Source organism: Trachemys scripta, chromosome 8 (genome assembly GCF_013100865.1).
Source record: "Trachemys scripta elegans isolate TJP31775 chromosome 8, CAS_Tse_1.0, whole genome shotgun sequence".
NCBI lineage: Eukaryota > Metazoa > Chordata > Testudines > Emydidae > Trachemys > Trachemys scripta.
Window position 1 is genome coordinate 56924441 of NC_048305.1, and position 24555 is coordinate 56948995.

At 39.3% G+C, this 24555-nt stretch overlaps 2 protein-coding genes across 3 annotated transcripts in view; one reads left to right on the plus strand and one right to left on the minus strand.

Moving 5' to 3' along the window:
• PRG4 (proteoglycan 4) overlaps nucleotides 1-4881 on the plus strand; it is a 40178-nt gene extending 35297 nt beyond the window's left edge. Inside the window, exons 10-12 of the mRNA XM_034778420.1 lie at nucleotides 3237-3393; nucleotides 4215-4409; nucleotides 4628-4881. Coding sequence (XP_034634311.1) covers nucleotides 3237-3393; nucleotides 4215-4409; nucleotides 4628-4881 — 606 coding nt within the window. The remainder of the gene's footprint in view (nucleotides 1-3236; nucleotides 3394-4214; nucleotides 4410-4627) is intronic.
• A 1321-nt stretch (nucleotides 4882-6202) lies between these two features.
• The window catches only part of TPR (translocated promoter region, nuclear basket protein), an 82269-nt gene continuing 63916 nt past the window's right edge, over nucleotides 6203-24555 (minus strand). The window contains exons 40-51 of one of the 2 annotated variants that reach the window (XM_034778418.1): nucleotides 24346-24546; nucleotides 22595-22726; nucleotides 21996-22086; nucleotides 21123-21307; nucleotides 18779-18847; nucleotides 18208-18302; nucleotides 17334-17440; nucleotides 11853-11948; nucleotides 11483-11639; nucleotides 9673-9791; nucleotides 7417-7515; nucleotides 6203-6419 (exon numbers count right to left, since the gene is read on the minus strand). In XM_034778418.1, coding sequence (XP_034634309.1) covers nucleotides 6364-6419; nucleotides 7417-7515; nucleotides 9673-9791; nucleotides 11483-11639; nucleotides 11853-11948; nucleotides 17334-17440; nucleotides 18208-18302; nucleotides 18779-18847; nucleotides 21123-21307; nucleotides 21996-22086; nucleotides 22595-22726; nucleotides 24346-24546 — 1407 coding nt within the window. In that variant the 3' untranslated portion in view covers nucleotides 6203-6363. The remainder of the gene's footprint in view (nucleotides 6420-7416; nucleotides 7516-9672; nucleotides 9792-11482; nucleotides 11640-11852; nucleotides 11949-17333; nucleotides 17441-18207; nucleotides 18303-18778; nucleotides 18848-21122; nucleotides 21308-21995; nucleotides 22087-22594; nucleotides 22727-24345; nucleotides 24547-24555) is intronic. The other variant, XM_034778419.1, reaches the window with a different exon arrangement.

A 24555-nucleotide genomic window follows, 5' to 3' on the forward strand; every position in this document is an offset into this window, starting at 1 on the left:
ATTGATCAAAAAGCTTGAATTTTGCATACCGCTGGTTTGGATGGCCAAGGCATTAGTGCATGCTCTGGAAACCTGCAATAACAATTTGGCAGTTATTGACAGGATTCTATTGATATAGACATTTGTATTTATCAGTTTGAATTTTTCTCATCCTTTCTCCTAGTCCTTTATTTTTATATTACTGTTTATAATGAAAATTAAATAGTTTATTTCTGGAAATATTGATGATTTTTTTTATTGTTTTACATGTTGGGGGGCGGGGGGGATTAGCAATGGCTCCTCTGCGACTGGGAGTCCGTAGTCACGAAGTCCACAGTTGGGAATAAAACAGTGGAGGAGAGAGCAGAATACCTATCTAATTCTTGATACATTTCTGCTTTCCAAGGGTCCAGACTTAGGGCCTGAGAAAAGGATGGGCTCGTTTGAAAGCTGAAATCTCTCCTATGAGCTATTCAAGGAAAAATTCTGGTCTGAAATTGTTTGGTCAAAATGTTGGTTTTCAGCAGAAAACTTCAAAAGCAAATAAAAGCTTTATTTCGTTTTTAACAATGTTTGTTTTTGGAATCAGCAAATTGGGGTTCCCATTTTCAATTTAAGGATTTTCAAGATCCCTCCCCCATTTTTTTAGCTAATGCAAAAGGAAGAAATATGTTAGTGTGAGTAAGTGGGGGGAGATTATTCCAAAAAACAAAATGGAAATCTAAACAAGTTTTTCACGGTTTCAAAATGTCAATTTGAAATAAAGACTTATTTAAAAATTTACTCCAGTAAAATCCACATTCGTGGGTATCAAAGCTTCCTGTTAAAAAGCTTCAGTTTTGATTTAAACTTTTTGGAGGGAAAATTTCTCTCACACACGATTCTGACCAGAGCTCTAACTGAAGGCATAGGACATGTTCATGGATCAGTCTTGAACTCTTTCAGGTCACCTTATGATGCAAGTGAAGGGAAAGCAGCAGCTGCTGTGTTTCAGTCTCCAACTCCCTGCACCATTAACAGTCAGGGGACATAAATAGTAGAGCAGGAAAAATGTTATTGATGCCATGAACCACCCTTCATCCCCTCTCCCCCAACCCGCACATGTTTTATCAGAAGAGTAATTTATCTAGCTCAGTTGGCAGCCCCCAGCACCCTTTTGGAAATATACTGCATGTAATGATTACAGCAGCGCTAACCATTGGTGTTTGTTTCCTTAAGCAGAGTAATTTAAAATACTGAGTTAAACATAAAATCTGAATTCATTGGTACATTCTCTCCTTATTTTGCTGGAAGGCACAATGCTGTATGAAAGAGAGCAAAAATTAGTTGTACAAAGTTCCTACTTAATAACATGTAATTGTTTATTCTTCAACTCATTTTTGGGGAGTCCTTAATGCTATTTTCACCCTATCTTCTCCCCCTCCATCTCAGGCTCTCTGGGATCCCTGCAAGTTCTTAATTGCACCCCCTAGCCCTGAAAATCTGCATTACGTATACCTAACAAAGTTATACTAATTTTTCACTGTATTCAGATGCTTTTATATTATATCCCCATCCCTTCATCTGTTTGTGCCTTTAGTATTGTGATTAGCATCCCAGGGGAGCCAATTGAGGTCACTCAATTAGGGTGAACTACAAAGAATAGGGCAGACAATCCCCAAAGTTGGTGGACCTTCCAATACTTAGATTTACCAAGCCAGCACAAAATAGCTTTTATAATACCTCATAGGTTACCCAGAACCCAACAGCACAGTTCCCTTGAAGTAACCCAGGGTTGGGCCTCCACCCAGACACCCAAGTCAAATATGATGAGGATTACTGAAAATCTTAGTCATCATATAAAAAAGTTCTACCATTCCCAAAGGATCAGACACATTACCTCCCAGGTTAATGAATATTTCAGATCTTACCCAAATACATGCTTACAGGCAATCCTTATTAACTAAACTAAAATTTATTAAAAAAGAAAAAAGTATTGGTTAAAAGATCAATATACATACAGACATGAGTACAATTCTTAAGATTCAGATTAATAGCCGAGACGGTGAGCTTTTTAGTTGCAAAGAGTTCTTTCAGAATTAGTTCATAGGTTATAGTCCAATATTTATATTCAGGGTGGTCCAGTCAGGACTGGGATCTCAGCCTTGTGGCTTAAGCTTTCACTGCATGAAGCTTCAAGCAGAGCGGAGATAAAAAGGATTGGGACTTTAGGGTCTTTAATACAGTTTTCTAGAAGCCACTTGATCATACAGTCCTGGGTGAACAATAGGCTTTTGATGTAACCTTCTGTTTCCTAAACCTCACCGGTAATTAACTACATGGATTAACATAAGATAATTTACCCATTAAGCACTTTACCACAAACTTTAAAGACACATATAGACAATGACATTATTGCACCCAAGATTCATCTAATGTTAATATTCCCTTTTGATCTCTGAATCAATAGCTATAGTGACAAACTTTCTGTTTACATGGCTAACATTTATGAGTGTACACATACAATTAGTATCACCCCTAACTTCTAACAATATAAGTTTGCATTTTCAAAGGTCTAGCCTATTTACCATGGAATGGCCCTAATTACCATTTCTAACATATCTCTACAGGTTGACTCTGGGTCAATTAGCCTGCAGGATGCTTAACCCCACGCATCACACTTTGTGTAAGATTCGTTGCAATTATGTAACAGTGGTAGCAACAATGATTTGCATTATTTTAATTAGCTAATGTCACACGTGTGTAACCCCTTCAGGGAGGCAATTGTCCTTTTTTCTGTGTTGTACAATACCCCGCACAATAAGGTTCTAATCTTGATTGGGGCCTTTAGACATTACTGTAATATAAATATTTACTAAGAGTCTAGAAACAGTTTTCAGCCTACCATGCCAGGATAAAATATGCAGACCTTGCAAACAGATTAGTCTGGTAGTTTGGGTGGGAGTGATTTTGAGTGTCAAATAGCAGCTGTGAAACATGGATTCTCTAGAAAGCCCAGCACTTAGCTTTAGCTGAGATAGGGGGAACTCTATCACAAAAGTAAAGTGGCTGCTGGTAGGTGAAAAGGTTTGTGCGCCAATGGAGGTTTAAGGAGCCTGCAGAGTAATCTCTTGAACATAAGCAACATTAATTTCTCATTTTGACGGATAACAGTAATTAGATGTGGATTTCATAATCACCTGTGTAGTCTACATTGAAACCTATCAGAAATGGACATTTTTTTCTCCTTAAGTAAAAGTTTCTGTTTAAATCCTCAGGGTTCCCAATACTGGCGTTTCACTAACGATGTGAAGGATGTGGGATATCCCAAACAAATTGCAAAAGGATTTGCAGGACTAAGTGGGAAAATAGTAGCAGTTCTTTCGGTAGCACAACACAACAAAAGGCCAGAATCTGTGTATTTTTTCAAGAGAGGTATGTTTCATGTCTACAAATGTTATAAGTATTCAGCTTATTTCTTTTGGGAATAAAACTCCGCTCCATTTTCAAGTAAGACTGCATGTCTGGCAACAGATAAGTGATGACAACAGTACATAGCACCAGAAGATCCTGAGCTAACCTGAGGCTTCAGAGATAGCCTTTGAATGCCAAAGTGATCATGGAAGTTTACTTTTCAGGATAGGGTTATGAGAAGGAGTTTTACCATCATTTGAACGCTATTCCATTCACAAGTTAATGGGGCATGGTAAGGTCTAAAATAGACCAATCACCACATATCTATGTATGGAACTGTTTCTCAGTCATGGTTTCTTTCCTAGTAAAGCACTGGATTTATCTTATTTGAATGGTATAGCATCTACACAGGAACATTTGAAGGACCTATTCAGATTAAAACAGCTAGACAAGTAAAATAGACCCAATCCTGCAATCCTTTCCCTTGAGGAATGGGAATTGTGTAAGCAGAAAGCCTGCAGCATCAGGCTAATGCCCTACAATTTCACCTTTTCTTCTCAAGGGTATTGATCCCATTCACGCTACTCAGAATAGTACTTACTACCATGGATAGTCTCATTGACTTTAACAGAACTACTCACAGAAGTAAACAAATGTTAGGACCAGGTCCTGTTAGCATCATACTTCCAAGTTATATATGTAATTTTGAGGCATTTCAAACTGAAAAAGTTTCCTCAATAGCCTTTGGACTCTTATCTTCCCAGCCTAGCAAGCTCATATTAGGGTACTAATGACATTTCTGATTCAACTGTTTTCACAACTGGAACAAACTTCTGCTTCAGGTGGCAGCGTTCAACGTTATATCTACAATCAAGAACCAGCCAAAAAGTGCAAAAAGAAAGCATATGTTAGATACCCAGCTTATACACACAGAGCTGTGATCAAGAGGAGACGCTTTGAACGTGCAATAAGATCAGCAATCGAGTACCGCACACCAGTCATGTACCACACTCTCAGAATCAACCATAATCCATCTGGTCAGTTATATTTAATGTTAAATGATTTTTATCTTCATTTTAAAATTAATAGTTTCTGAAGGACAGCATTTTTCATCTGTTCAATTTCTTGAATGTTTGCTTTTAAATCTCTTCATCCTAGCAGCTGTTCTCTCTCAGCTTCTCTTCCCAAGTTATAGCTTTGCACAGCCCATGTTTTAATATATTTTCCTAACTTAAAGCAATTTTCTTGTCTGCAGGAATATTACATCATGAGGTTAAAATAAATTCTTACTGGAGAGGATTTCCAAAAGTAGTTCACTCAGCTATATCAATACCTAACTACCGAAGGCCAGATGGCTATGATTACTATGTTTTCTCTAAAGGTAAGTTAAAGCTAAAACACGTTAATTCAAATCTCAAAGGCAAGTGTAGTTTTCTGAAATGTGAAGTTACCTACCCTTTCCACTGCAAGAGAACTGCCAAGATGAAGTTAATGAGTACTAGGGTTTAGGCTTAAAAAAAAAAAAGACGACAATAACTCAAGCTTCGCCCATAATCCCTGAATAAATGGATGTTTCTACTTAAAATGATCAGCAGAGAAACAGCTAGCCTGTGAAACTCAGTGCCACAAGATGTCAAGCAGACAGGATTAAAAAAGGATTGGACATTTATAGGGATAACAAGACTATCTGGAGTGGTCATTGTAATGACAAACCATTCAAGAATGAAATCCTCACACCACTGAAGTGGTAGAGTTTTGCCACTGACTTCAGTTAAGTCAGGATTTCACTCAAACACTTCAGGATTTAAATCCCTGTGCTTCAGGGCATAAGTCAACCTCTAATGGGGTTAAGGAGAAACTTTCCCTTTGGGCAGCATCCCGTAACGGCATAGTGAAGGATTTTGTTGTTACACCTACCTCTAAAGCACTGGATGCTGGACTAGGATCACCACTGCTCTGATCCACTATGACAATTCCTATCATGCCTATGAAATAAGTGAGACAATGCACACCTGTGGATAAGAAGGTGCCACTTTTACAGTTTTAAGAAAAGGCTTAAACTCTTTAGACCCTTCAGAGAAGTGCTGGCACAGAATTCAACTGAGCATGAGATAGCAGAGACAAAGAACATTCTCCCCTTAACTCTCAAGTCTTTAGCTGAGGGACGTTCAGTTGTTTAAAACACTATCTTCTGGGATTTTTGAGTGTATCTGAATCAGCTGTGTTTGGGTTTCAAAAAAAGTTCATATTTCACAGGAGACCTCTGAACAGCGTGAAAGCTTCAAAGTAGTATTTGTCAAGAGACTTGACAAGCTGCCAGTATCTTTTTAAAAAGGGAACTGCTTTTATAAAAATGGGGTACTGTGACTCAACTAAGTGGCACTGTTTTCCAGGCGCTAGCTGGCTATAACTGTTATAGGGTAAGATTAGATAATTGCCAATACTCAAATTTGGGTGACTAAAAAAAGTAAATGTCCGAATGAAATGTTTTGTCTGGAAACCGATATTAAAGCCTCTCTCTCAACTACATGTGCATCAAGTGTGATATAATGTACCAGTTCTGCCAACGTGACAATAAAAAGGAAAGAGGCATCTGATGTTAACTCAGCACATTAATCAGAGAGCTTTATATTACTAAAGACTTCCTACATCTGGAATTTTAATTTCCACTCAAACTGCACTTTTCTCATTGCAGATCAGTACTACAATGTGAATGTGGCCAGCAGAATAGCAAGATCAGTTACCTCTCAGACTGGGCAGACAGTATCCAAGGACTGGTATAAGTGTCCTAAAGATGATTTGTAAGACAGGATTTTAAAGAAAGAAGCCATTTTACTTTGAGTTTGTCTAATTTTATTAATAAAGACATTGAAATGTGCTCACATCAATCTACGTACAAAATGCTGCTTTTAGCGCTGCAATCATTACACTTAAGCAACAGTAGCCAATCTGACAGTCTGTATACACAGCTTCAATTACTTTACAGAACTTTTAACTAATATTGCCTCTGTTTAGGCCTCCTCTGCCTCCCATTGCATGAGTTACACCTGTGTAGGGAAAGAGAAGAGTATTAATGCAAGTACTTTTCCCCACTCCAATAATCAAATATTGTCAGTTTGCCACTTTGTTTGGTGATGAGATGAGTGTGCAGTGGAAAATTCTGTTAGCAATCTCTCTCTTTCTCTCTCTCTCTGTGATGGCCTAGCTCAAGGAGGTACTACTGTGGACTTTCATTCCAGGGGCCAGAAGAGTCACAATCACGGCATGCTGAATTACGGGTCGAGTGGGTTACCCTCCTTTTTCAACAGCCAGCCTTTTGGTTAATGTGTGACAACAGATGGGATTGTAATGGAAATTCCTTCTAGTTCTTTAAGTGCATTTTTTTATGGTTAGATCCACAGCATCTGAATGTTAACAGATGTATCTGCACTAGCACAAGTGTATGCAGAATATTTAATATTTATGTTGATGAATAAATTTAATCTGGGTAGGGTTTTTTTTTTTTTTTTAAATGCGGGGGGGTTGTTATAGTTAAAAATCATTAGTAGCGATCAAAGTAAAATCTGGAGAATACTAACATAATAAGCTTCTGTAATTGCAATCATTTAATTTTCTTTAAAAAGCAGCATAATGATTCCAGATATCATGTCACAAAAATCTTAAATTTGAAATAGGAAAATTGTATTGGGAGTAATCTTAAAGATCAGAATTGTATCATATCAAGCTTATGTCCAAGCGATAAATTGCCAAAAAAAAAAGTAAGTTTAAAATCGACTGCAATTTATATGCCTTCTAAAATCAGAGCCAGGAGCTACAGAAGGAGGAAGTTTTCTGTAGTTTTTTTGCCTGTCAGCCAAATGAATGCTTTGGATAATATATATTTAAAGCTCTGTGGGGCAGGGACCCTGCATTATTCAATGTCTCATCATGTATACTTCTGGTGGCATTATAGATATGCAGTTTCAAAAGGGTTAAGAAAATTAAGAGGTCATTTGAAAGAGTACAGACATAGTCACAGTAATTATAACATTGACAGCCACTTACCCCTCTGTCTGTTAAACTGCCGACCACGGACACCAGTTCTTAATGTTGGTGGCTGAAGTCTGACACGCCGGAAAGGCTTTGGCTGATTACTGCTTGTGTCTGTAGATAAAGAAGAGTTTCAGAAAGAATATATAAGAGTGTTACTGCACTATAATTTGTAACTGTTAGTGAGTCCATCGCTTAATTAACATACAGCTGTTCTTCTCTTTCATATTTTAAAAACTTGAGGGTGCAACATATTTCATTAACATCTTCTCAAATAATAATAAAGCCTCAGATTGAACAAGTATGTTTGTTTTCCTTTTTTTTTTTTTTTTTTTTTTACTCACTAGCTGGGTTAAATCACTTGCAGCTAAGACCAAATGCATCTAATTACAATCTTGCCCTTTTACTTTTGCATTGCTTACATCACATCCCTTTAAAAAATTCCACTGGGACTAAATTTTGAATCCCATACTCACAAGAGTAGTCCCACTGAAGTACATAATCACAACTCCAGGAAGGGATTCCCAATCTGACCTTAAAATTTTCTTTTGAAGTGAGTATCCTTCAAGATATTTTAAAAAGTTCTATTTCCATTAGTTACTGATGACAAAAATATGGTCCAGATACTCACAGTCTGTTGCCCTCACCAAATGGAAAAGGAAATTAAATAGATGAAAAAATGTCAAACTCTCCAAAGATTCTCATGTCCATTTTATTTCAAAATGGAGCGACAGACTAATGGTTAGTAGACCAATGGATTAACAAAAGAACAAAGCTTTGCATCTGTGAATACTCATATGCCCATCATGTTACTTGTAATTTGTCACTTAGTAAAGGGATATTTTAACACAGTGGCTCCCAACCTTTCCAAACTACTGTACGTCTTTCAGGAGTCTGATTTGTCGTGCATATCCCCAAGTTTCACCTCACTTCACTACTTGCTTACAAAATGAGAAAAACATGAGAAAGTGAGGAATTTTTTAGTAATAGTGACACACTTTTATTTTTACAATATAATTATAAAATAAATTAATTGGAATATATTGTACTTACATTTCAGTGTATAGCAGAGGTGAAAGTAAGGCGGTGCGCTGTACCGGGGTGGCCCGGCTTCCCCAGGTGGCAATTTAAAGGGCCTGGGGCAACAGCTGGAGCCCCAGGCCCTTTAAATTGACACCAGAGCCCTGCTGCCGGAGCTCTGGAGTAGCAGCGGGGCTCCGGGGGTTCTTTAAACGGCTAGGGCTCCCGCTGCCTCTACTGCCCTGTTGCTACCCCAGGGCTCCGGGGGCTATTTAAAGGGCTGGGGTGGTAGAAGCAGGGGAGTCCTGGGCCCTTTAAATAGCAGCGGCAACCGGGGGCTCCGGCAGCGGTTTAAAGGGCCCGGGGCAGTAGCGAAGGCCAAGCTCTGGGCCCTTTAAACTGCTGCCGAAGCCCCTGGTTGCCGCTGCTACCCTGGCGGGGGAGGGCACTTACTAGTACAGGGTGGGCCGGGGCTGGCTCTGACCCCCCCCATTCCTTCCCCTTCCGCCCAAGGCCCCGCCCCTTCCGGGGGCCAGAGCCAGCCCCAACCCAGCCCCGTACCGTTAAGTCCCTATTTTTACTTTCACCCCTGGTGTATAGTATACAGAAGAGTATAAACTAGTCATTGTATGAAATTTTAGTTTGTACTGACTTCACTGGCTAGTGCTTTTTATGTAGCCTGTTGTAAAATTAGGCAAATATCTAGATGAGTTGATGTACCCACTGGAAGACCTCTGCGTACTCCCAGAGGTACGAGTATCCTTGTTGAGAACCACTGTTCTGGCAAACCTGTGATTATTTATAAGCAACCCAGATGTCTTAGAGGTTTATCCATGTTATCAACTGACACAAAACAAAAATCAATACAAGTTAAGCACTTACGGTGGAAGAAGTTCCAGATTCAGGATATATGCCACTCATCTGCTTACAAATTGCCACCCTATCTTACACAATGCTGCCATAATGATTAGAATTCACTCATAATTCAATCTGTCAACACACTGGGTGAGAAAGTTGAGTGTATTCTTAAGGATGGCCACACCACTAACCTAAGTTTCCTTTTGACCCATTACGGAGACAACAATAAGTATAAATAAAGTTATGCTTCAGAAGGGACATTAAATATTCAAAATAGTTGGTCTTAGTTTGGTCTTCACTGCCAACAATGTGTATTGCACTGGGGAAAGGCTTGAGGTACAAGCATCCTACAAAAGAGTATGAAGCAATCTGTATTAGGAAGGGAGCCAATACCTGCTGATGAGCTGGAAGGAGGATCCTGACTGGTGGAAGGGAGGTCTGACTCATCAGATGCTTGAACAGATTCTTCTTCTTGCTGGCTATCAATTTCTAGACCAGCTTCTGATGTAATTCTGGAACATAAAAATTCAGGTGTCGAACAATGGTGATAAAACTCAAGAAAAATCAATAATCCCCTGTGAGCACAGAGAATTCTGTAATTTAACAGGAAATTGATTTTTGTTTTACCATGGGTATTTTCATACATACACTTCACTTTTTTTCTACATTGTTACCAGAAATTAGAGATATTAGTATTTTAAAAATAAAGGCAGACAAATCCTCTTTGGCACTCATCTACCCATCCACTGCACACCACCAGGGTGACTGCCTGATCAGAAAAATGAGGAAGAAAAAAATGTTTATTTGGGTGCACTTGAGTAAAAACCATGTGGCATGGAAGAATTTATACACCAATCTGCTCCCCATATTACAGAGGTCAGTGGGTAAGGGGGAAGTAAATACTTAATTTAAATGGAACCCATTAAGACTATGCAGTATGATCCAGTATATGAAATGTAAAGGCTGGGAAAAAGAGATGGTTCCTAGGGTTTTGCCCAAAATGTCCTTTTCAATGCAATATCTAAAAGGCTTGGATTAATGATTTTTCAAAAAGCCAGTGCCAAGACAGTGAAAGACAATAACAAAGCTATCTTAAAGAGCACTCTACAGAGTCCAATGGAAGGACAACTAGATCAGTTGATTACATGGAAATCTGAGGGCAGAATTAACAAAATAAAAATAAAATCATTTTAAACAATCTATGGGGCTGTTTGGTTGTATTTTCTCCTCTTAACTCCCCATTTGTAACTCCCCATTTGTGCTGTTTTATTTCCCCTGCCCGGGTGCAGGACTTTACATTTGTTAATATCAAATTCTACCCTCTGCCAAAAGCCCCACAGCTCTCCAGGTCACTCTTAGTTTGTTTTTGTCCCATATGTGTCTACTTCTGGTGGTGTTCCAAATTTTGCTGACACTTGAACTTCAAACAACACACCCAAAAGAAAAAAGCATTTAGCAGTTGAGCAGAGAGATGCTTTAAAAAAAAAAAAAAAATTAGGCTTCTGGAAAGCCTGACAGTTCCAGAGTGGGCTCCAACTATCACTGAATAAAGCCTGACGGATATTTCACTACTATTATAGTAACATATCCACAAGTTAATTGAAGTGCTCAGCAGACCAGTTTTGAGAGCCATTGCATCAATCCATTTATCAAGGAAATGCATGCTCAACTCACTCATGATCTGGGTGTCGAGAAAGGGTTTATATTCTTTTAAAAGATTTACATTTTGTTTCTGTTATTTCTGCAAAGTAGTAAATTAAGTTGTTCGGAAAAAAGGAAATCTGACACTGATCTGTGACCATTTTGAGATGTCTAGAAATTCTAGATCCCACTACCAGCGTCAGAGGTTGAATAAGCCTCTGATTCAGAGTTTAATTCTTGTTTTCCACTGCAAGCGGATTAGCTTGTGAACATCTTCCACCATAAAGTGGAAGCCACGCTAATCCTGTTTTGAAGATGAATATAGTTCAATACAGGGAGACCAAAAGAAGTTGGTATTGAAGGAGGCAAAAGGTCACCAGATTCATTTTACAACTAATTTAGGAAAGCACTCAGTGCTGGTGATCTTTCCCAGCGATGGACCAAATAGAGCTAAGATTTAACAGACAACAGACACACTCAAACAATGAAATGCAATGAAAGCATGTAAAACTAAATCTCAAATACAAAATTAAATCTTAATCCACTGAGTAGTGTATCTTACCCTTCAGATTCTGCCTCCACAAAAACCTCATCCCCATCATCACCCACTCCAGATTCAGTAGTAGTGGATAAACTGCCAGTGGATGTTGTCACCATTGGAACAGACTGAGAAGCATGCTCTGAAGGATCAGCTGAGGTACTTTCAGTAAAAACAGTCACTTTAAAAAACAAAATCAGGAAAAGCAGTTAAGAGAGAAGGTTATTTTGTACTTATACATACCCAATTTACTAAAATATTGGGTACTACAAGAACTCCATCTGCAGTAATATTTTCACCACAGCAATAAACAACATAACAGTAATATTATGCATTTTGTTAGGAAGTCAAAGCATCTAATATTATCATTACACTTCGCAATACTGATTCTCACCTGGTGCTGCAACTTGCAGCGGAGTTGTTGGGACACTGCGGCCACCAGATTCTTCTTCATGGGCAAGGAAGAGTGGTGTTTCGTACATTCCTAGACCTACAACAAACAACTCTTGGTATTAAGGATGTAGTGAAAGCCTGTTAGACAGCAGAAAAGTATACCATTATCTGAAGGCAAACTAGTTACAGTACAATACTAGTCCTAGTACAACCCCGATGTAATCTATTGGTTTGTATTTAAATATTGAGACTGAGTAATTGAGATTACTCAAGAGTAAACCTAGTTTGCACTTATGTTGAACCTTCAGCCCAAAGTTCTTCAGTATTAATGAAAAAGTACACTCTCACTTTAAATAAAATATCTCTATTTTAAAGACAGGGAAATAGATGCAGATGAATTAAGTGACTTGTCTAAGGTTATACAGGGAATCAGTGAGAGCTAAGAACCAAACCTAAATCTTCTGATGACTGACCTGAGCTTTAACCATTAGATAATGCTTCCTTTGACCAACTTGGAATTTTTTTTTCAATTCTATGAGTGAAAATCCTATTAATTGTACATATGCAACTTAGTTTAAGCTACTTAAAACAAAGATAAGTTATTTCCAAAATAAATGTCTCACTCAGTAATGGGAAATTTATTTTACAGAATTTAAGGTTGAACAGAAGTAGTCTGGGCCTTCGAGCAATTTGAATATTTTTTACTCTATTTTTTTTTAAAACAGCCCATCCTTTAAGCTTTGGTTCACTCCCTCCTCGATTAAACGGTTATATCCTTTTTAGATGAATATTGGAAGATCCCATGATATTTACGGTTTACTTGAAATCTGTCAGACTTTTACTACTGCAAGAGAATCTTAACCAGGATCAATTTATGTTAGAGCCAAGTCTTGCCAAAAAGGCCAGAAAGTAATATTGTGCTGCTAAGTACCCAGGTTCGTTAACATGAGAAAATTTCCCCTAAATTTATTGAAACCTATGAAAAGAGACAGGCGCTAGGTAATTATGCAATTATGAAAATGTCTCATTTGGCAAGCTTGTGAAAGCCTTACCCTTAACTTGATGGCATTTCTGCATGCATGCATGCAATGCAGTAACTTTTAAACTCTGAATCCAATCAATTCCAGGGAATGTTCTCGGCATCAATGGCCACCCTCTGGATTTTGGATAGAACTGAAAAACTCAACGGGTGAAACTGTGGATACATGAAGCCACTGCCAACTCTTTAGCACAAACCAGAGACCCTGAACACCTCTGCAGTTGTCTGAAGATCAAACTAGTTGACATCACCCATTAATGCCTTCCAGCACAATAATATTCCTATCTCATCTATGTCTATCTTCTCAGTTCAGTTTAACATTTTGACACACTAAATGATTGATCTTCCAGTCAGGAAAAAAAATAATGGTGGTGAGGTAGGGGCATACACACAGATCCTGACATGATGGAAATGGTGTGGGGGGAAACTGGGAAAACTGAAATAGGGGGCACACAGAACTCTTAGTGGGAGAAGGTTTGGGGACCCTGGTATGGTGGGAGGGGAAAAGAGGACATAGGGGCGCAAACAGAGCCCATGCCATGGGGGAGGGAAAGAAAGGGAGACCCTGGAATGGGAGAGAAGGACAGTATTTGGCACACAAAACTCCTGACAGGTGGGAGGCTGGGGGATCCGGATACGGGTGGTGATGAACACAGATCTTCTATCATAGGAAATGGGAGGCATAGGGGAAGTGAGAATGGGCATGCACATAGAGCAGCTGGTAGGGAGGAGAAAGGAGGAGTCTGGTATGAGAGAAAGAGGAATGCAGGGCACACAGAACACCTGTCTGGGGGAGATTGAGGGAACTGCAGGGAGTCCCTGGATATGAGGGATGAGACAGTGGCACACAGGAGGCTTATAGGAAGACTGGAGGAACACCGGGAGCTCTTCGTGTGTGCAATAAGATCTGCCTATACAAGCTATAAAATGTGCAATCCCCTAGCAATTTTTCTTTTTCCAAAGCTTATCTTAGTGATGGTACTATACTTCTCAACAAAATATTACTGCCCTCAGTTCTTGATCTTCTCTCCGTTTTGCTTTTCTGACTCTTCTCAATCCACTACTTTGCTCAGTGCCACCCCTACAATGAGTGCTTTAGCAAATCTCTTACAGTTGCTTCTGTGCTGCCAGGAAGGCATAGAAGGGAGACCGCTTGCTGCACAACAGCAGCAAGGACAAGAATGAGCAATTGCCTGCCCACCATCATCGTAGACAAGGGCATATCTATCTCAAAGACTTGCTCTCTTCTGTACTCTACCACAGCAGCTGTGATCATAAGGAACGCACTGACGCTGGATGTCCCCAGGTTCAAGCTCATAGGAATTGAGAGCATTTTCAGTGGGCTATCATATTCAGTCACAGCTTCAGGCTCATCTTTATCTAGCTACCTTCAAGAACACAATGCCAGCCCTATTCCTTTGCTTTGCAATAATGAAGTTAGAGCACAGCTTACCCGACCAGGGGTATTCTATTTGCTACCCAAGATCCATAAACCTGGAAATCCTGGACGCCCCATCATCTCAGGCATTGGCACCCTAACATCAGGCTTGTCTGTTTATGTGGACTCTCTCCTCAGACCCTACGCTACCAGCACTCCCAGCTATCTTCGAGACACCACTGACTTCCTGAGGAAACTACAATCCATCACTGATCTTCCAGAAAACACCATCCTGGCCATTATGGACATAGAAGCCCTCTACACCAATATTCCACACAAAGATGGACTACAAGCTATCAGGAACAGTATCCCCGATAATGTCACAGCTAACCTGGTGGCTGAATTTTGTGACTTTGTCCTCACTCACAACTATTGCACATTTGGGGACAATATATACCTTCAAGTCAGTAGCACTGCTATGGGTACCCACATGGCCCCACAGTATGCCAACATTTTTATGGCTGACTTAGAACAACGCTTCCTTAGCTCTCGTCCCCTAACGCCCCTACTCTACTTGCGCTACATTGATGACCTCTTCATCATCTGGACCCATGGAAAAGAAGCCCTTGAGGAATTCCACCATGATTTCAATAATTTCCATCCCACCATCAACCTCAGCCTAGATCAATCCACACAAGCGGTCTATTTCCTGGACACTACTGTGCTAATAAGCGATGGTCACATAAACACCACCCTGTACCGGAAACCTACTGACCGCTACACTTACCTACATGCCTCCAGCTTCCATCCAGGACACACCACACGATCCATTGTCTACAGCCAAGCTCTAAGATATAACCGCATTTGCTCCAATCCCTCAGATAGAGACAAGCACCTACAAGATCTCTATCAAGCATTCTTAAAACTACAATACCCACCTGCTGCAGTGAAAAAACAGATTGACAGAGCCAGACGAGTACCCAGAAGTCACCTCCTACAAGACAGGCCCAACAAAGAAAATAACAGAACACCACTAGCTGTCACCTTCAGCCCCCAACTAAAACCTCTCCAGCGCATCATCAGAGATCTACAACCTATCCTGAAAGATGATCCTTTACTCTCACAGATCTTGGGAGACAGACCTGTCCTCGCTTACAGACAACCCCCCCCCAACCTAAAGCAAATACTCACCGGCAACCACACCTCACTGAACAAAAACACTGACCCAGGAACCTATCCTTGTAACAAACCCCGATGCCAACTCTGTCCACATATCTATTCAAGTGACATCATCATAGGACCTAATCACATCAGCCATACCATCAGGGGCTCGTTCACCTGCACATCTACCAATGTGATATATGCCATCATGTGCCAGCAATGCCCCTCTCCCATGTACATTGGCCAAACCGGACAGTCTCTACGCAAAAGAATTAATGGACACAAATCTGACATCAGGAATCATAATACTCAAAAACCAGTGGGAGAACACTTTAACCTGTCTGGCCATTCAATGACAGACCTGCGGGTGGCTATCTTACAACAGAAAAACTTCAAAAACAGACTCCAACGAGAGACTGCTGAGCTGGAATTGATATGCAAACTAGATACAATCAACTCAGGATTGAATAAAGACTGGGAATGGCTGAGCCATTAGATTCAATGTTTGTATCTCCCCTTGTAAGTATTCTCACACTTCTTATCAAACTGTCTGTACTGGGCTAGCTTGATTATCACTTCAAAAGTTTTTTTCTTACTTAATTGGCCTCTCAGAGTTGGTAAGACAACTCCCACCTGTTCATGCTCTCTGTACGTGTGTATATATATCTCCTCAATATTGTTCCATTCTATGCATCCAAAGAAGTGGGCTATAGTCCACGAAAGCTTATGCTCTAATAAATTTGTTAATCTCTAAAGTGCCACAAGTACTCCTGTTCTTTTTGCGGATACAGACTAACACGGCTGCTACTCTGACACACAGCTTAACAGTATCCCTCCTGGAAGCAGAGACTAATCCAATTGGGAAATAGTTTAAAGTGAGACAGGGGAGTAGCGATTTGGTCTTTGGAACAGATTAATGTTTCATATGTTATGCATGGAAGGCCCAGATATAGCAATACACACACGAGAGTGACAGTAACAAAAACTTTCTTGTGGGACATCGAGGCTAATCTACTGAGTACAATAGATCTCGACACACCTGAACCAATGGTAAGAAGATCAACAAAGACTCACATCAAGACATGCTAGAGAACTGTATGCTGTGCAATTTGAAAGCATCTGTTTTATTTTGTGTGTTTTAATTTTGCTTGAGTGAAATCAAATTTCAATTTGTCACATACGGTGACGCAGGCAGTCTCTGCCTGACAACACAATGGCTCAACAAGGTACCTACTTCACTGCGTTAGTGTTGGTTTTCCCAATACTTGTACATGCTATTCTAAATGGCTAAACATAGGCTTAGCAGAATTAATTTTATAATTTTAACAGATAATATCCATGTTTATTTAAGCAACTTTTTATTTGTATCTATTTATATTTTCACAGTTGCTGGAAATTATTGAGGTGGAGGGTAAGAATTATTTAACGACAACAGATGTTGAGATTCAGAAAAGTTAAAGCTTTATAAGCATGAAATCACAAAAAGTTGTCAACATCACATGTCAAAATATACAAAGTAAACATCCTTAAAACAAACTAAGTTCTCAAAGTAAGAAAAATGCTGCTTATCTTTAAATTTCAGTTATCATCAATTAAAATATTTTTTCATCGGTTTGTGTATGTATGGTGAAATTGACATTTACCTACATTTACTAATCAAAATCGAGTCTTTTCAAGCCTAAACTGTCAATCATCCTTACATTAATAGTAGTTACAAATGACAAAGCTAACAGTACTAGATAAGCAAAACATCTTCTCTGCCTCCTTAGTCCTTCTACCCTTCCTACAACTACACAGAAGTACAGACAAGGATATAGTTGGAATGGAGGTGACAATTACTCAAGCTTGATTAGTTTCTCAAGATGTTTACATTTTTTCTAACAATCATAAAACAAAGGTATTACCTCCTTGTGATGCAAGTTGGCCAAGATCGGAGTGGCTGGAACTAGTCTGTGGCATATCTTCTGGAGGCCCAAACCTGAATCTGGGAACTCCAGCAACCTGGGGGGAACTACAAAGATGCATAGTGTGCTGTAAACAGTTTAATAAACTAAAAACTATAATAAAATTATTTTAATTGAATAAGGAAAACAAATTATCTATGATATAAATAAGATTAGTATCCAAACATAGATAACACTTAGTTTTATCAGCATTATCCAAAGGAATTAGTTTCTCCATTATGGCTGCATCAAAATGATAGGGTCAAAAAATACTCCACTAGTAAGAAATAGTAAAATCGCTTTCAATGAATACTGTAATATTTAAATAGCTCCTATGGCTTTACACAACTAATTTGTAAGTGGCCTGCTGAGCATGTCCTCTACTCTCCTCTATCCAAAGTTGGGATAAGCAACTATTCTCCACAGCAGCTTGCTAGTGTATTTTAACTTATCTTTATAGTCAATATTGAGAAAACATGCTTTTGTCACTTCTAGCATTAATGTGAATGTGCAAAAGAGGGGCTCAAAGTAGCATGATAACCCACTGTTGCCCTAGTAATTTAACTGTATGACTTTTTAAACAAATAGGTTACACTACATTAGAATGAGATCAGAAACTTACTTTTCTGAACCCCGTTTTATGATGTACGGTTCAAACAACTCAATATTTGTGACTTTCTCTTAACCATCTAGTTAATGGAATGCTATTTAGTATCTTACTACACAATCATTAAATCGTCATATTTTCATTTACCTTTAAGCAAAGAACCATTCAACTATTATAAAAGGAAAATATACAAGAGCACTTGCTTTTATTATTATGACTTCTACGTACTGAATTGCTTCTGCAAATCCATCTGTACGATGTGGTACCACAAGAGTTGGGGTGCTTGGAACTGTCCTGTCTTCATCATCAAAAAAGTGTTGCTGCTGAAAAAAATATTAAGATCAGAAGCTAAAATATATTCATTATTCCTACTCTGCTTGCTTCTAAATAAAACTCATCTACAAAGGTTGTTCCCTCCCAAAAAAATAGATGCATCAGCTTTAACTATTATTTGTCTAGTCAACAGTGTGAAGGGAACCAATGTCAAAATAAAAAAGTATTTTAAAAGATTGATTCCTAAAGAATAGTAATAAATATTGGCTGTGTCTAAACTGACCCAGATTCTTAAACGTTTTTAGCTTCATCTTATACTTAACACACCTTGCCTGGTATTCACATTTGGAATAAGTTAAGGGATGGAAGTCCCCTTAACATGAAAACCAGAGCTTGACTAAACCTATCTGCAATGTTACACAAACACCCAAGGAATTCTTTACTGCTCTGGTAGTCTTATAAGACTACAAAGTTCAGAGTGCTCTCTCAATAAAGGTTTTTTAGGAGCAGACTGCCATTTACTTACCATGCCCCCTATACCAGGAGTTAGTTGAAGCCCACGTCCCACTGACTGCCTCCGAGTCATCTGGATTCTCTTTATAGTAAAAGGAGGAATAAAAGTGCTATAAATGTTTCCTGGGGATTCTAGCAACATGCAAATATCGTCAGGAATAAAGTTTAGTGATAAAAGATAAATTATTTTGGCTTTCTACCAAAAGCATGACTTGAGTAACAAAACCAGCTAGCATATTTTTGTTTATTGGTGAAAGCCATATTCCAGATATATTTAATCATGCACTTAATTCCTATAGTTAAAGCAATCCCGAATTAGGTGGAATCAACTATTTTACAAAATGAGACAATATTACACCCAAAAGGGGGGAAATTAATATAGGAACTCTGAGTAAAGAGGAAATAGTGAGTGTATCAATGGCATTTAAATCATTTTCACAAGACACAATTTTAGTATAATCTAAACAAATGGTTCAGTGGTTTAGCATTCAGTGTGAAGTGCTCAGAGCGGGTTTTTTGTGCATTTCATCACACACAGAAAGGCTTTAGAAAATAAACAAAATATTATAATCGCTTGAAAGAGCACAATAAACCAAATGAAAAATTTATGAACAATTATAATTGTGTTTAAGTTAGAACTATTAAGGTCAGTTTAATTTTTTTCCTAAAAAACTTAAAAAATTTCAAGTTCTGAGCACGGAACTGTCAAAACTTCTGGCATTCATTCTTCCACTCTCTCTTGGTGCTCACTGTACTGTGGAGGAAGCATGCTCAGCATAGCTCACCACTTAAATTCTCAAACCAATTAAGCAGCAGTGCAGACCAACTCTCAATGAGACCTAGTCAAGGCAGACGGAGTAGAAGCCTACTGACACAGCTGCATTCAACATTTCTCGGTGTAATAAAGTATGCAAGGTCCCATACAGATTCAGGCCACAGAATTTCCCCAAAATAATTCCTAAAGCATCTCTCTTACAAAAATTAAATCTTGTTTTAAAAATTGCCAGTGATGGAGACTCCATCACAACTTTTGGTAAATGGTTCCAATGATGAATTGCTCTTATTAAAAATGTATGCCTTATTTCCAGCCTGAATTTTTGTCTAGCTTCAACGTCCAACCGTGATCAATGTGGTTTCTGGTCTTTGTCTTCTTTCTCCATTCTTTCCCCATTCTCCCATCTATCCCACCTCTTTTATCCCATCCTCCTTTGTGTGCTACCTTTTTTCTCTCTGCACTTTTTGTTTTTTTTATCTTTATTTTTTCTCTATTCTTCTTTTCTATCTGTTCTTTCTTGGGGCAGAGATGATTTGAAATTTGGCAGGTGTTGTTACATGTACCTAGCTGAGCACAGGCCTTGCTCCTCTTCCCACTCTGCAATTTGTGCTTCCAATTCAGCTCCCCATCCGGCTACACTGAGGAAAAGAACCCTGATTTTCAAGAGAGGACGAAAGTACAGGGAAAATCATTGTCTCTGTCCTCACTAGCTGCAACATTTTCCACACCTCATACATGGGGCGGGCTCATACACTGAGAGTCAAGGAGAGATCCCCTGACACTGCAGGACTCATCTGTGTAGCACTATGCTTTTAAAAACAGCCGCTTTCCAACCTTCCTTACCCACTGTTAGGTCCAACCATGAAATATAAGCATGCTAGCTGAAGTTTCTGGTAAAGTGGAATAGTTAATGTTGACATGTAATCTATCACTAGGGTTCAGAGATAAACACCCCATAGAAATAAACTGGAACAATGCACACCTCTCAGAACAAGGGGACTGTAAAGAATAAGCTCACAATCACATCTTTTTGCAACCATAACAATAAGACTTTTTTTTTTTTTAAGTGAAAGCTTAAAATTCTGTAGAATCTTAAGATGTCACGTACAGCTCAAAGGCAAGGCATTGGGCACAAAAAGGTTAGCTGAGAAGACAGTGGGAGTTTCCTTATGCCACACCTGCATCCGGGCAAAAAATATTTAACAAAAATCTGAATCAGATCTTGTTGAGTTACAGCCTGCTCAAAAACTGCTTTTAGAGTGGAAATACTGACAAGTATTGACTAGAACAGTGCTGGATACACACCCATCAAGATACACACCCATCACTATTGCCTTACTGCTTGTAATGGTCATTTCACTTGTACAGCTAGTAAGTAAAATCACTGCCACATTTCAAGAGATGAGAAATTTAAGTTAATTTGCTCAGCTGTTTCAATTAATATTTGTATGTTTCCTTTTTGTAAGACATCATATAAAAGTAATACAGTTGGACCAAATACACAGGACTAACATCTTATTTACAAAAAGCTACATAATTAAGTAGTTTCCTTAATTTTCTAAAGCGTTGAGTGATTTCCTACCTGTACTGGTGGTCCCAGTTCCTGGGGTGGAGCATGAATAGTCAGTCGTGGAGGTAGAGGATGTGGTGGTCTGCGTGGTGACTGAGGTGGCCGAGGAGCCTGCCTCTCTGAGGCAGATGTTGGCTGCTGTTCTCTTGAACTTTCATGGGAGAAAGTGGACTCTGCAGCACTTGTACTTCCTTCGCCTAAAATGCAAGGAAATATCACACAATAAAAACACTGTACCCCACAAATCTATGACCAGAGTAATTCAGGCAGTACTTTTTTTAATTTACTGTACTTAGTTGCAATGATAGAAGTACGACAACTTAAAAAAATTGATGTACACTGTAATACTTTCTAAAGAATATGGGGTCACTTCACCCATCACCCAAATGGAATCAATCCTGAAGCACGAGTAGTTTGAGATGAAGCTGCAATAAAAACTTACAGAACATACACCAAAACTGAAAATAGATTAACATGCTAAAGCAGACATTTCTACGCGTGCAAAAAGCAGTAATTGACCAACAGTGACAACTGAACAGTGCCCGGATTTAAAAAGTCATTTGAAAGACAGCATGTCTATATGTTAAAGAAACAATTAGCACAATGATAGGCAACTGTTCACCAATGACTCAGAGGGAAGAGGATCATCTACTGAATCATCAACAGCTCTTTCTGCAAGTAATGTTTTCCATACAAATATTGAATATACCCAGTGCTAGTTAGCTTATAGAATTTTACTGGAGCACACCCCAAAGTGTGCTCCAGTAAATCTCTCTTTTCCACCTCAAATTCAAAAATACATGTTTTAACAGAAAGAGCTCAAAATGCTTGCACACGTCCCCCCTCATAACCAGAGACTTTAGAGATAGCACAGATTAATTGTACCACTGTTTTGAGAGTCTGCTGCTCTCTGGTTGCTTTCTCCACCTCCCATGCTCTCTTCAGTTTCTGTACAAGGATCTGTACCATCAGCACCCTAAAAATACATAAAACAGTGATTCAGTGCAAAACTCCACCCAGGCCAATAATTGAAAGAGAACAGAAAAAGCTCATATAGAAAAGATGAAAACTTAAGAGATTTTATATACCGTACATAGTTGTAAAGAACAACCATGTATACATTTACACAAGTTTTAAAACCTATCAAAATATCATTTATTCAATGTTTCAACTAATAAACATTTGTTGTTAAGAGTTACACTTGGCTAGCTTCACAGCTACCATATTCTAGTATTATAAAGCTTATGCTGTGTCCTGTACTTTGTATTATCCAACCTTTCCACACATTGAAAAGTTTTTTACTGAAGAAGAAAACCAGTTGCAACATGAACTATATTTATCACCTAACCACAAAATCCAATTTACTTGGATCAGTTCAAATTAAGGTTTTCCTTTCTCAACATGTGGATTACAATAGGAACAAGCTGTAACATCACAATTACCTCAAGAGATCTCATATGTTTACAAAAGGTTGCTACTCTTACCTCAGCATCATCTGCTTCATATCCATCATTGCCATCAGCACTCCCAGTTCCTTCATTACTGTCATCACCTTCATCCCCCATTCCTGTATCTTCATCATCATCTTCATCCTCCTCTTCCTCATCTTCATAATCCTACAAATGTAGCATAACACAGCTTTAGGAAAAGCCCAAAAGGATAATATCTAGCTCTTATATAGTACTTTTCATCTATAGATCTCAAAGCCCTTTACAAAGGAGGTTAGTATCATTATAGCCATTTTAGAGAATGGCTAAATCATTTTGTAGTGTGCAATGAACAGATAGATTTTCTCTGAAGGTCTCTTTCTAGAGATGTTCAGAATTCATTTTTAGGCATATACAAACTTCAAATGTAGTAGGTCAAGTGAAAAATTTGATTGTCATCTGGAGTAATGTGCAGTGACAGAGACGCATGAAAAAGTTTATATAGTGACTAATTAAAATACGCCTGCTTTAAGCTAGTTCTCTTGGGTTACAGATTGTGTCATTGTATATGTTTGTACAAGATCTGGCATAATGAGGCTGGGATCCTAACTGGAGTCTCAGGGGATCAGGTTGAACCTCGCTAATCCGGCACTCCCTGGTCTGGCAACATCCATGGTTTGGCATAGGCGCCGACTTAGTGGGTGCTCCGGGGCTGGAGCACCCATGGGGAAAAATTAGTGGTGTGGCACATCCACCGGTGCAAAGCTCCCCCCTCTCCCCACGCCTCTCGTGCGCCGGCGGCCCAGCACTTACCAAGTCCACCTCCTCCCTCCCAGCGCTTCCGGAGTACCACAAACAGCTGATTTGCAGCGTTCAAACTCCAGGAGGGAAGAGGAGGAACTGGGGCCGGCGGCTGGGACCCCAGGCAGGGGGGCCAATGGCTGGGACCTAGGGCCGGCATCGGAACTCCCAGGCGGGGGGGCCAGTGGCCGGGACGGCAGGTGGCAGTGGGGCACCCGGGCAGGGGGCCATGTTAGGTGCAAAGCCTGGGGTGCTGCAGCATCCACTCCCCCCCCCACCTCTACTTCTCACGCCTATGGAGACCCACTGGCACTCTGCATTGACCTCCTGTGGTTCAGCAAATTCTCTGGTTCGGCACCGGTCAGGTCCCGAGGGTGCCGGACTAGACGGGTTTAACCTGTATAAATAAGTTACGTTAATAACAGAAAAACTCAAGGTATTTGGTAATGTCAGTGTGATATATTCTGGGGATTGGTTGATTTTTTTTTTTTTTTTTTTTTTTGTGAAGCAAGAAATACTGAGGATTTCACTTAAGGATAGGAATTTTTTTTTAAAAGCTACTTCAAACTTATTTCTGTGCTGAAAACCTCTCCACAACCTGGCTAGCAGAGACATTTCATTATATAAATGAGTGCTTCAGTCAACTTCACAACAGTTCAAAAAATCAAGCTGAGTTGAGTGAATAAATTTAAATGTCCAGCTGTATGAATAAGTGCAGAATTCCTATTAACAGGAATTGTGTGCTTAGTTTTTCCTGCATCAATGAGAAAATGTATCGTTTTAATTCTGCTCAGGCCAGGTAAATGGATGCGCAGAACTTCTAAGAGTGCATATGCTTTTCTATGTTTATTGTTAAACAGCAGAAGTTTGTAAATTGTGAGTTCGTCTTTACAAAGAAAAAAACAAAACAAAACAATTTAATTGCTTTTTGGCAGCCACCTACAGGATGAGCTGTTTATTTGCACAAAGATATTGAGGATCACAAACTACAAATAAGCCAGACATACTTCTTGCTCGCCTTCATTTTCCTCATCATCATCCTCTTCGTCATCGCTGTCAATCACAATGACATCATCTCTCTTGGACTGGCCATCCTGGGACGATGAGGTATTCTGTTGATCGGACTGAAGAGGTCCAAGATCTATTGGGAGGGACTGAGATGTTTCTTCACTGTCTTCCATGGGAGCGTACTCTCCCTGGGTGACCCCCTTTCAAAT